The 12,780-nt window shown below is 42.4% G+C and overlaps 1 protein-coding gene across 14 annotated transcripts in view; it reads left to right on the top strand.

Moving 5' to 3' along the window:
* Positions 1–1,262: 1,262 nt before the first annotated feature.
* Positions 1,263–12,780, top strand: part of robo2 (roundabout, axon guidance receptor, homolog 2) — a gene marked incomplete at its 5' end in the record, with an annotated part of 312,546 nt that continues 301,028 nt past the window's right edge. For 6 of the 14 annotated variants that reach the window (XM_079674654.1, XM_079674672.1, XM_079674658.1 and 3 more), the window contains 4 exons: positions 1,818–1,967; positions 2,188–2,344; positions 5,614–5,747; positions 9,727–9,858. In XM_079674654.1, the coding sequence (XP_079530780.1) occupies positions 5,630–5,747; positions 9,727–9,858 (250 nt within the window). The other 8 variants (XM_079674659.1, XM_079674669.1, XM_079674661.1 and 5 more) reach the window with 5 other exon arrangements.

Here is a 12,780-nt window from a genome sequence, read left to right on the forward strand (position 1 = left end):
TTCTTGACATTATAAAATAGTTTTCAAACTTTATTGTTGATGTCTGGTCAACATTTCTGAGGAGAGGCTACGATGGGTTGATTAAGCAATAGCTCACGACAGGCCGAACCACGCCCCCTTAGCTGTGATATAATGTGCATATATCACGGCCTGAAGTGAGCTATTCCTTTTATAAAACGGTTACCAAGTGTGGCAATATGAAAGAAAAATACACACTCTAATTTAAATAGTTTTTATTAGTAAATAATGATGTTCAAAATAAAATAGTCCCTCCGTTGCCTTCTGCACAAAACATATTGCAAGGTGGTTGCTATGCAACAACACTAACAGCAAGCGAACATATTAGACAGAGAGCGTTGATCCATTATTTGGCTGTTTATTTACATTAATGTGTATGTTGCTGTTTATTGTGCATCGCCCGAAAAACTGTCCAGCATCAGTAGCATGGCTTACGTGGTCACTTGTAGCCTATAGGTTGAGGTTGTTCGAGGCTGTTGCTTGGCGTGGCGAGAATATTGCTCCACTTTCTCCGGTCCCCGAGATTGGGCTTCCAGTAGCTCTGGAGAGAGCTTTCGCACCTGTGGCCACTAACGGTCATAATTTCTCTGCTTTGTTTCAAGACCCGCATCAGAAAGCTTTTGAATGGTGGTACTTTTCCAGTTGGTCTACCTGCTCTTCACGTAGCTCTGCATGTCGTAGTTTAGGTGCTTTTTTTTTTTTTCTGGAGATAGGCACTCAATCCACTCCTCCATACTATAGTAAGACCCCCCCGGAGGTCGAATTTAATCTTAAATGTTTCTATTTTATGCTTTGTAAGTTTGTTTCGTAACGGAAGAAATTTAAATATATTTATAAAACTGACAAGTCAAATCAAGCAATCTGATTGGTCGATAGCGTTTATGCGGACCTCTTTGATTACAGATTTAAAAACATCGTTGCTTGCTTTAAAAGTAGCACAATTCATTATGTTAAACCTTCAAAAGTATCTAGATATATCCCTGCGCTAATGCCAAAGGAACTGCACACTGAATATGTTTTGCCGTTTGATGTTTATGTCTGGACCGCTGCGTCAAAAAGGAGGGCTTCTTTCCCGTTACTTCTCCGCTGCTTTCTTGTTCCAGTTTTTCAGCCCAACGGTATACTGTTTTTCTCAGACACGGAGGGATACTGACTTGTTGTGAAAAGTAACATAACCAATCAGATTGCTTGATGACGTATGACGTCAGTATATATACACTGCGCATGACGTGCCCAATGAAAAGAGCGCGAGGTAGGTGCTTACTTTTCTTTAAGCTTTGCTTAAATTGTTCTTTAAGCTAATTTAACAGAAAATACAAACGTAGCCCGACAATAATTACATTTCTACTTGCAGGAAGAAACTTTGACAAGCAAGTGAGTACATTCTAATGTACGCTACGTATTCATTTAGCCTGACAGGTGTGGAGGCTTTACGAGAGGAAAAGCATGTTAAGCTAGCGTCATTAATGATTTGATGAAAGCAGGTGTGCTCAGGGCGGCGTAAGGGGGTGAAAAGTTAGGACGATTCTAAGGGCCCGTCACTGACAGGGGCCCCAAACATTTTTAGAACATTAAGAAAAAGTGTTTAAGTAACCTTTCATCAATCATCAACAATTAACATTAATAGGCTATAACGTTAAATTGATAATGTACTCACTAAACTTACGATTCATTTCACTTTTTGTCTTCCAAAAGTTAATTACCCAAAGCCTCTGTATACCCCCCTCTATTTACATGTAATGGTTTGGTCTTGCCTCCAAACGCTGTGCGGCACCGCACTTTCTGGCAGTGAGTGTGAGAGCACGTGAGGAGGGATGCTAGTACTTACGTGTGTACGATGTCTCAACGACTAACAAAGTCAGGCTTTCAAAAACGAAAAGAAAGGAGAGAAAGACAATAGAGAGGGACTAAAGGGCGACAGTATGTCACTCAGTTTTTCAAAAGAAAAGGTGGGTGTGGTCCATGAGTGGTGGAAATTAGTCTGTTAGCTAAGCTTAGTCCATTGTAAATAATAATTGTAAGGTTTTGCTGACATTAACTTCTGTTAATATCTTTACAGAAATGTTGAGGTTTTTCATTTCACTGCTCTTTTAGCTGACATTTAATATATGCAGGTACATTTTTAGCAGCTATTCATAGTAAATCAGTTGTCCCTCCCCCTGGTGCCAGGACCAACAGATCCATCCTTAGGCTCAGCAGCCCTGTCCCCCCATAAGGCTTTGCAGTCTTGCCCTGCTGTCCATTGAAAGCCAGTTGGCTAGAAAGCTGGACTTCAAGGACTTGATCAGTGACTTTGCCTGTAAGAAGGCTAGGCACTGGGCTCTGGGTGAGTAAGGCTGAGCAAGGGCTCGTAATAACTGTTAAAGGGCAAGGCTATGGTAACGATATTGGATCACTACACACAAGATGCATGATGAGGAAAAGACTGAGAACATAATGCTCTCATAACATAGTGGTGCTCTGATTTAGCACCACCATCAGGCCTTTTCACTTTCCGTTTTGTTGTCCATTTACACTTTATACCCGCTTCAACTAAGTTTCCTATAAGAATTCAAGGCAACGCGGGTTAAGCAGTAAATCATTGGTAATAAGTTTGTTTAAGTTTTAAGCGTATTAAAATAAGTAATGGCGTCGCATAATTAACTGTGCCTGGTTTCCAGTAGTCTGTTAGATTGCAGTTAAATAATTCACGTTGCATTATATTATACTTCAATCATTTTTCTTATGTTATTGACATTTCACATGCCAATTTAGCTAATTCACGCTCAGAATGAAATGTGTACATTGTGCATCTTTTATAAAAGTACAAAATAGTTTTATCTATGATTGACCCAATTTATTGTCGTCTACAGCCACCTTTGCAATATTGCAAATTCTGAATCAAAACAACACATAAAGACAAGCCAAAATGAAAAGCCATTTAATGTATTCATTGCTATCGGAATGTTAAGAGCATTCCATGGAATATAACAAAAAGTGTTTCTGAAGTGAATTACCTACCCTGCCTTTTAAAGAGCCTGTGACAGCATCCCAACAACTGTTGTGCAATGAAATATTGGACTACTAGTCATCTCGAACCGTTTGTTTAAAAAAGAAGGTGCGATACCGTTCCGATAAATATCAATAATTTCGAACATCGCGGGGAAATTCCTTCGACTCATTTTGAAGTTTTGGGGGAAGCCGGAAGTGACGTCAATGCGGGAACGCTTCACTGTGCGGCGAGAGAGCCAAACACGGATAAAGTGTGTTGTCATGTGTAGAAATGGTGAATTACTGAGTTTAGGCACGTTAATAAGGTTTTAATGAAGTTGAATACAGTATATTCATATTTGTCAGTGCTTTCATGTCAATTCGGCGAACATAAACATAAATGATCGTGGTGAAGATGATGATTAAATTAGGATTAAAAATCGGTAGTGAGAGCTGCTGAATTTCCTCCCGTCGGATGTGATATAAAAACAAATCGATTATTTTTGTAGTTGTAAACTCAAGTGGATTACACTACATTTATTAGTGCTTTCATGTCAATTCGACAAACATATGATACATTAAATGATCGTGAGGATGATGATTTAAAAATCGTTTGTTTGAGCCGGTCTGCATTTCCTGATGAGAAAACAAACCGATGCTTTTTGTAGTTGTAGTTGTACACCAACATGGATTAAACGTGTGTTTTTTTTTTACCACAATGTTGGGGAAATTAATGGATAAAATGCACGGATTATTATTATTATTCCCACTCCGATCGGGACACTATGGTCCACTGTTTCCCCGTAGCGAGGCTCCCCCCATTGGCAGTTTACGTGGGCTGGGCTGGGTGCAGTGGCGGACTGGCCATTGGGACGAATCCCGATGGGCCGGTACCGAAGTGGGCCGGTCGGATAAGTCACTAGCACATCCCCCACTCCCCCCGTTGACAATTTACTAGCGGTACCGAAGTGGGCTGGTCGAGAGTCCCGGGATGATTTTTAGTCCCAGTCCACCACTGGCTACATGACCGTATTATCGCCCACATATTGACGCACCTAATTCCTAAACTTCTAACAGATACAACATAAACCGATCCTTCAGCCTCATATGAGCTCTCAGACACGTTCAAAATTAAACTGTCATCGCTGTCTTAGCTTGCTGCTGTGTGCGCCATCGTGCGTTTACATGCAGATGCTAGGATCCTGAATGGTGCAGCTGGAGCGCTGTGCTCGTAATGACGTCACACATCATTTGGCGGGACTTGAAGAATCCCCGAGAAGATCCAGAAAATTGTCAACATTGAAGGGCAGATTAATGGTTATCAAAGTACAAATATCCAAAATCAGTTCAGTAACGGTTTTCAAGGGGACAATATTTACTAAAATTGATTAGTTTGGATGATGGGGGAAACTCGTGTCACAGGCTCTTTAAGGGACCTGTCTATAAGCACAATGATTCTTTGTGCAATATACAACTTTTTATACAAACACAAATCCATGTGAGCAGCAATGATAGAGGTCACATTATGGGGTGCCTAATGTCACTCAGCACTATTTTGATATGGATTAAATCTGGCTTGGATGTACAGACTATAATTGACTATTGGTGTTGAAATGTTGGCACATGGTGTTGGTGTTTTCTATTTTAAGGAAAGGATCCGTGTATTCAAAGGTGATGTTGGGATGTGACTAATGTACCTTTTGGACAGCAGGGTGTATAGTCAGCAGGGAGAGTGTCCTTCAGCGGTAGATGCAGGTTCAAGTCCCTGTGTCAGCACATTTTTTGTGGAAGTTGCTAAATTCTCAAACCTCGAGGGTATCAAGCTGACTTCTCCTCAGCTCTGACCTTCCTGTTGTCAAGTACAAAAACGTAGAGGGTTGCTGAAATAATGTCAACACCTCATTAATATGAACTTAGCTGATTTTCAAAGGTGATTATATGACTTTGCAAACGGAATGGTTGTTGAAATAATGTTACCTATCATCAGCATTGATCAAGTCCAGAGATATTTGAACGTTTTAAAAACCTGCAAACGATACATTGCACGTTATTCCGTTTTTGAAGACACGTAATGGTTGCAGACACTGTTTTTAAATTACTTTATATATCTTTGGCATTTCTGTACTGAGATACTAAAGCTGCAAGTGTATCAAGCCCCCTTGGTCTAGCTTTAGACTTTTGCCGTCTTTGTTTTAATAATTGTAAGTCAGTGTTGTTTGACATCTATCCAACTCTCATCTATTGAAGTATTCCATGATTCTTTTGTTTTCCTGCATCTTATTGGAAACTTCAAATGTCTTGTGTCTGTCTAGTGCTTCAATGAGATCCTACATGCATTGTGTTGTAAGTGCACAGCAGCCTGGCTCGTATTTTGGAGCTCAAAAGCTGAATTGCGAACAAATGAATAGAAAAGGAAATGGCAGCACTGAGGGAATGTGAAATTAAATTAGTTTAACTCTGCACTTTTTACTCTGAACAATGGCTTAGGAAGAATGCAGCTCCTGACAAACTACGTTATCAAAGCAATCGGTCTCTTTTCCTTTTCTTCTCATTCCCATCCATTGGTTGTATTCTCCTCTCTTTTTTTTTGTTTCCCCCTCATTTTCCCTCCCTCTGCCCTTGCAGTTGGGCTGTTTGGCCGATGAAACGGAAGAGAGCTGTGCCAGTTGTGAGTGCACAGCGGAGGCAAAGAGAAGAAACTCAGTCAGGCAGCAGTGAGAGCGGGACTCTTTCCGAGGATATACAAACACAGCAAGGAGGTGAAGATACAGTACAGGTATATGAGTGCGTGTTTTGGGAATGGTGGTCTAAAGTATTTATCTGTCGAACTAGGTTGTGGTTTGTTTAATGATTTGTTTATAGAAATAAATGTAAGCCTGTCATTGCAGCATTGGAGACTTGCAGAATAATTACGTATGTACTTTCTGAGAGTTGTTATTTATCTTAATATATTTCAAAGGTCAGTTTGTCTTTGTTAGCTGAACGATGCAATGATTTTCAGCTGTGCTCACTGTATAAAGTGGAATATGGAGCAAAAGCTTAAACATTTAAAAAAACAAAACATTATAAACATCAGATGGTGAGTCCTCAATTCAATGTTTATGGCAGTTGTACATGAGTTTATCAAATGTGATCGTTGTGCCCTAGGTTTTAACAAAACAAACAATTAACTCTAGCCGAAAGGTAACAACGTGTGAACACAGGTGGTGAAGTGTGAACAGCACGTTAACAGAGCAGCATATTTTTTTAACCTTTTCACCGGGGTAACTACAGTAATTGTCTGCAGGACTTTGATCGTATCAGAAGTTGTATAACTGTGGAAGCAATTGCCAACAAACACAACACGATGTTGTTCAAATAAAAGAGATCACTTTACAGGTTGTAATGTTAAATACCTTTTGTATTCATTGTTGAATGGTTGCCGTATGTTTCAAGACTGTAGAATTTGTGGAATTGTGTTCAAACATAAATCCAATTGTTTGAATATTTTGTATTGAGAGGCATATCAAATTGATCATTTTATGAAACCTTTCTGGGGTGTCAGATGTGAATATAAATGAGTGCATACAAAGTGTAGGCTTATTGATTTTATTCTTCTTTTGGACGCCTGTTGTGAAATGTCAGGTTGAATGATAGCTCAGAGTAAACTTCAGCATCAATTAATAGTGACACAATAGAGCTTTTTCACACATGACTTATACATCTTATGGATAACTGTATAAGTCATCTTGGCAGTTTAATAGTAATGAGTCCACATTTGTTCTTAATTTAAGTTTTAACCAAACTACTCACTTAAGATGACCTTGTAATATCCAAGTATTGTAGTTTTGTGTAAAAGCTTATATTCTTCTCAGAAAGAGGAACAGTCTAAGTAGAACTGTGGCTGGAGACTATTTAGTGGCATGATTTGGTGGATTACATCTCTCACACATGATTTATCTTCCCTACTGGGCTTCACAAAGCAGATTCTCTTCATACTTTCTTATATTTCAATCCGATGTGTGTTAGGGTGCGTGGAAAAGGTAGGAACCAAAAGCAGTATTAACAAAAAATGAGCTTTATTAAATAAAAAAAGCTGTGGCAAAAAAGGCAGAATCCAAAAACAAACGAGCAGCACAAGAAACACAGACCGTGGAATAACATGGAGGGGAAAAAATGAACCGACATGGAACACAGGGGAAGACTAGACTAAATACACAGAAGGGTAATCACAGGACAAGACACAGCTGGGCAGGGGAGGGAGAAAAACAAGGGCAACAGGTGAACACAATCAGACACACCAGGGAAACTAACGACAGGAAGGAGGACCAGATAACTAGGGCCAAGAAAGGGTGGGTGGAGGGCGGACAGCCCGGAAGCAAGGCAGAGACCAAGGAGGGGGCCTCGGGCGGAAGGCCCAGGGGCAAGGCAGAAACCAAGGAGGGGGTCTCGGGCGGACGGCCCGGGGGCAAGGCAGAGTCCATGATGGAGTCCTCGGGCGGACAGCCCGGGGGCAAGGCAGTAGCTGGTGGAATCTCTGACGGGTCCGGTGTAGACGAGACCCTGGACGGAACAGGACATAGGGTTGGCAGGACCCCCGGCAGAAGGGCAGTCGGCGGGATCCCCAACGGGACAGGACATGGAGTTGGCAGGACCCCCGACGAAACAGGTGTCGGTTGGACCTCCAATGGCACAGGACATAGGGCTGGCAGGACCCCCGGCAGAAGAGTAGTCGGCGGGGCCTCCAACGGCACAGAACATAGGATTGGCAGGACCCCCGGCAGAAGAATAGTCGGCGGGGCCTCCAACGGCACAGGGCATAGGGTTGGCAGGACCCCCGGCAGAAGAGTAGTCGGCGGGGCCTCCAACGGCACAGGACATAGGGTTGGCAGGACCCCCGGCAGAAGAGTAGTCGGCGGGGCCTCCAACGGCACAGGGCATAGGGTTGGCAGGACAACTAAGAGGTAGCTTGAGAGGGAACTCGAAAGGAGTCTCAAGAGGGGACTTGAGAGGGAACTCGAGAAGTGTCTTGAAAGGGGGACTCGAGAGGAGACTTGAGAGGGAACTCGAGAGAGGACTTGAGAAGTGTCTTGAAAGGGGACTCGAGAGGTAACTCGAGAGGAAACTTGAGAGGGAACTGGAGAGGAGACTTGAGAGATGACTCGAGAGGGGACTCTAGAGGGAACTCGAAAGGATACTTGAGAGGGAACTTGAGAAGGGACTTGAGAAGGGAACTCGAGCAGGGACTTGAGAGGAGACTTGAGAGGGAACTGGAGAGGTAACTTGAGACGGTCGGCACGCCGACAGGACTCGGGGAGCTGGTGTCGGCTGGAGAGCCAACAGGAGACGAGGTGCTGGAGTCGGCCGGTATGCCGACAGGACACGGGGGGCTGGCGTCGACTGGATAGCCAGCAGGAGACGAGGGGATGGAGTCGGCCGGTATGCCGACAGGACACGGGGAGCTGGCGTCGGCGGGAGAGCCAGCACTGGAGCCGAAGCTGAAGTCGGGACCATGGCTGCTGGGGCCGGAACCATGGCTGCTGGGGCCAGGACTAAGGCTGGAACCATGGCTGCTGGGGCCAGAACTGGGGCTGGAACCATGGCTGCTGGGACCGGCACTGGAGCCGGAGCCGTTGGAGTACGGACTGGAATCCTGGCCTTGCATCTTCCAGAGACCTTTTGGAGGCTCCGTGGACCTCCAAACGCCAGACGGGTTCCTGAGAAAAGGTCTGAGGCTGGAACCGGAGCCGCTGGAACCGGAACAGAGGCCTGGACCATGGCTGTGTGGGCCAGGTAATCGAGCAAGGAAACATAGCTCTGCGGGCCGGTACTGGTGCATGGATCCATGGCTGTGGAAACCGGAACCGAAGCCGGGGTCATGGCTGTTGGAGCACGGGCTGGAATCCTGGCCCTGCGTCTCCTAGAGGCTTTTTGGAGACTCCGAGGACCTCCAACAGGACAGTAGTCGGATCACAGGAAAGGGTTAGAAGCTTCGGACAAGTCCTCAGGACAACTTGTGAAAAGTTGTAGCAACTCAGGCAACAAACTCCTCAACCAAGGCATTTCGGCCACCTCCATTTGTGCTTTTTTGAGGATAGCCTCTTTGTCCTTTCTAGAAGAGGTTCCACGCCACTCGGCATGATGAGACTGTAGGGAGAAATCCAGATCGAACAGATCCACCTCAAAATCATAAAAATCCGCTGGGTCCATTGTTGGTCGGTTCATTCGGTCAGGGTGTGTGGAAAAGGTAGGACCCAAAAGCAGTATTAACGAAAAATGAGCTTTATTAAATAACAAAAGCAGTGGCAAAAAAGGCAGTATCCAAAATAGCCAAAAACAAACAAGCAGCACAAGGAACACAGACCGTGGAATAACATGGAGGGGAAACAATGAACCGACATGGAACACAGGGGAAGACTAGAGTAGACTAAATACACAGAAGGGTAATCACAGGACAAGACACAGCTGGGCAGGGGAGGGATAAACACAAGGGCAACAAGTGAACACAATGAGACAATCAGACACACCAGGGAAACTAACGACAGGGAGGAGGACCAGACAAAACACAAGGAGGAAGACAAAACACCGAATGAACAGACTTACAAAACCCATAACCAGACAGACAACACTAAAACCGTGACATAAACCTAGGAGTGTGACAATGTGTTTAACGAGCCTTCTCCCCAATATCAAAAAACAAGAATGTGAAGGAAATGTTTGGCTATATCTTAACAGCTTGTTTCTCACCTTTTTCTCCAGTCTCCAATGGTGCCATGGCCTCGAGGAGCCAGATCAGTGTGGGGTTCAGAGCGCTAACAGTCGGAGTGCCTTCTTTCACCCTCCAGTTCCTTCTCATTTTCTGTGGTTGCTTACTGGATGCCCAGGGTCAAGGTAAGAATCAATCTTTTCCTACTGTATTTCTTTTTTGCTTGGTATATACACAGAAACCTAGATAGGGAGTGTGTTAATCCCTCTAGCTAAACACTTAAAGGACATAGTATTCAATATTGCTCCCACGCTACTAACAACCTGAAAACAACATGCAATGCTTTTGAATAATGTGTGAAACACAGAACAAAGCAACAACAGTATGATACAGAATGAGACTATTTTTCAACCAGGAGTAACTAAAATAGTTGCAACGATGTGTTTAATGTGTAAAAGTATTGTATATTAGGTATGCTAATAAGTAATCAGTTCGTAGAGCAGATTTAATCCTCATATCCTACGGGGACAAGGCCATTATGCCCTCTGCTGTCAAAGTACTCCACTGGCTTCCATCCCTCTCTGTGACTGATTTTATTTATAGCATGGGGAATTGCTGCACTAACAAGTGACAAGTTCTCCAAATATATACTCATACAGACACGCACACGCACACACCCACAAGACCACAAGACCACACACGCAGCACATCGGTGCCAACTTTCAGGGGTGGTGAGGGGCAGCAACAAGGTTAATGCGGGAGAATTGGGAGCAGTGTTTTCAGCTCTTATCAAATAAACTCTGATTAATGGGCCTCGGCTGTGGCATATGCCAGGGCCAAACGTGTGGGAGGATGGGAGAGGACATATGCCAGACCAGAAGTCTAATATGGTCATATTCTATATATATATTTCTTTATTACTATTAAGAACAACTCTCACTAGTGCTATAAATTACAGTTACATCTCCGAAACAGAAAATAAAAACTGATTCTAGCAAGTGTCACAGGCGTACTTCTATCAAAATAGAATAAATATATGTAGATTATATATTTATATTTAAAATACATGTATTTGTTAGTTGATGTATTGATGTACAGAAGAGTGAAGACATGGATATGATTTTGGGTAACAAAGACTCGACAGTGATAATCCCCTTTCCACTGTCACAATGAAAATGCTAGGATTGGCACGTCAATCGTTTTATGTATCTCAAGCGCTGAGATGATTATTTTATCATTTTTTTTCTTCACCAAATTACCTGCAGTATCAGTTCCAGCACACTCCACAACTGCTGACCCTTAAACTACTCTGTGTACAGCTGGGCAGAGATTCATGTGGCCAGTTAAAACACAGATTGGCACGTTAATTCATTTCCTATGTATGGAAAGTTCCTTTTTAATGATCCTGCAGAGAAGTGAAGACAAATGCAGTGTAATAACAGGAAGCAGGCTAATTGCAAAGTACAACTTGTAAAGACTAAATAACCATCAGAATACACACGTGTGGTGTACACATTTGATCAGGAGTTTGCTGTCAGTATTACAGGTTATACTGCTGTGCCTACACTTTAAATACCACTAGCTGCATTTCATGTCAGATTTAAATGTACTTGTATGCTAAGATGGATTTACTTATTTTTGCTGAACAGTGGTTGGTGGAAAATCTAAGTTTCTTTGTGGCTGACATCTGGTTATTGGCTTTTCTGCTTCCCATGCTTCTATTACTTCTGCTGAGGATATGGTATTCTTGTGAAGGTGAATGATCTGCTGCAGAGAGACAGGCAAGAGAGTGAGCTGTTCCTATGCTTACAGCTTGCTTTGCCTGATGTGAATAATGACAGGTCCCATTAGTGGCAGAGGTGAATACATTTGGTCCACAGTAGTTGCCATGGCAATATGAGCTTTGAATTGTTTTGTCAATAACAAAACTGTCACATTTTCAGAATGTTATTTTTAAGGCTTTTATTTTGATATAAACAAAACAAAAAATATATTCTTAATTATAATTTTATAAAATGTCTGTCTAAGCACTAACAAGTTTGGCCCTCCACATTGTTTTGTTTTAATCAATTGGTGGTCAGTTAAAATGACAGAGTTGAACTGCTGAGTAAACACCAGTGAACATGGAAGACCCTCGTCCAACAGACATTAAGAATAAGGATTTCCCAAGATTAAGGTTGAACATTTTTCAAAGGGTTTTTCCCACAGGGCTTTAGACTACATTACCAGGAAGCTGCTTTTCTTTTAAGTGAATAAAGATGAGACTGTACTCTTTATGACAGTGATAAACAACATTTACAGTAACAACATCAATGAGTGATTATTCTTGTACAACATGTATTGAAAAAAAAAAGCTAATTGATTAATCTTTTACTGGGAATATGTTATGTCAACTGCACATAATGCATGTGAGGGTATTTATTAAACATCTCCAGCAGCTCTGACTATATTAGGCATGTCTGCAATCTATCACTAATGACACTGGGAACTCCTTAGTCCTAGCACAATTCGTGATATGTACATTTATCTGTGAAGTTTCTCCCCCACCATATCATGATTATTCATGTCTGGACCTATGTCTAAACAGTCATACCACTTTATATCTATTTATGGTATATATGACAAGTCAGAATCTCTTGTTAAACAAAGTGAAGGATATGCAAGATAGATTCTCCCTTACACTGGACATCCCTGGGTACAGCACTCTACACACTTCAGCTGCTTGTAATGCGCCAAAGACAACTCAGCCTTAATCAGCAGAACGTGGACGCCTGCCAACCACCTTGCAGATTGATTTTTTTATTAGCAGGAATAAATGGATATTGAATCTATGAGTGACCCGGCAATGAAGACACTAATGTATTTAAGTCTAGTGTGGGAAAGAACAGTTTGACAGCTAAGTGCATTTTATTAGGTGTAGTGCTTTACATTTACCACAATGAAAAGGGCCCAACTGGCAGTAGGAACATTGAAAGACACAGTACACAATTTCTGATTTGTGCTGTATTTAATATAATTTAACTTTAAAGAAAGCCCACATCTCTTATGCACACCCCATCTAATAAAGCTTAATAAGAACTGCTACATACTCCTTTTCTGTATGTACA

The sequence above is a fragment of the Notothenia rossii genome (genome assembly GCF_949606895.1).
Source record: "Notothenia rossii genome assembly, chromosome: 4".
Lineage (NCBI taxonomy): Eukaryota > Metazoa > Chordata > Actinopteri > Perciformes > Nototheniidae > Notothenia > Notothenia rossii.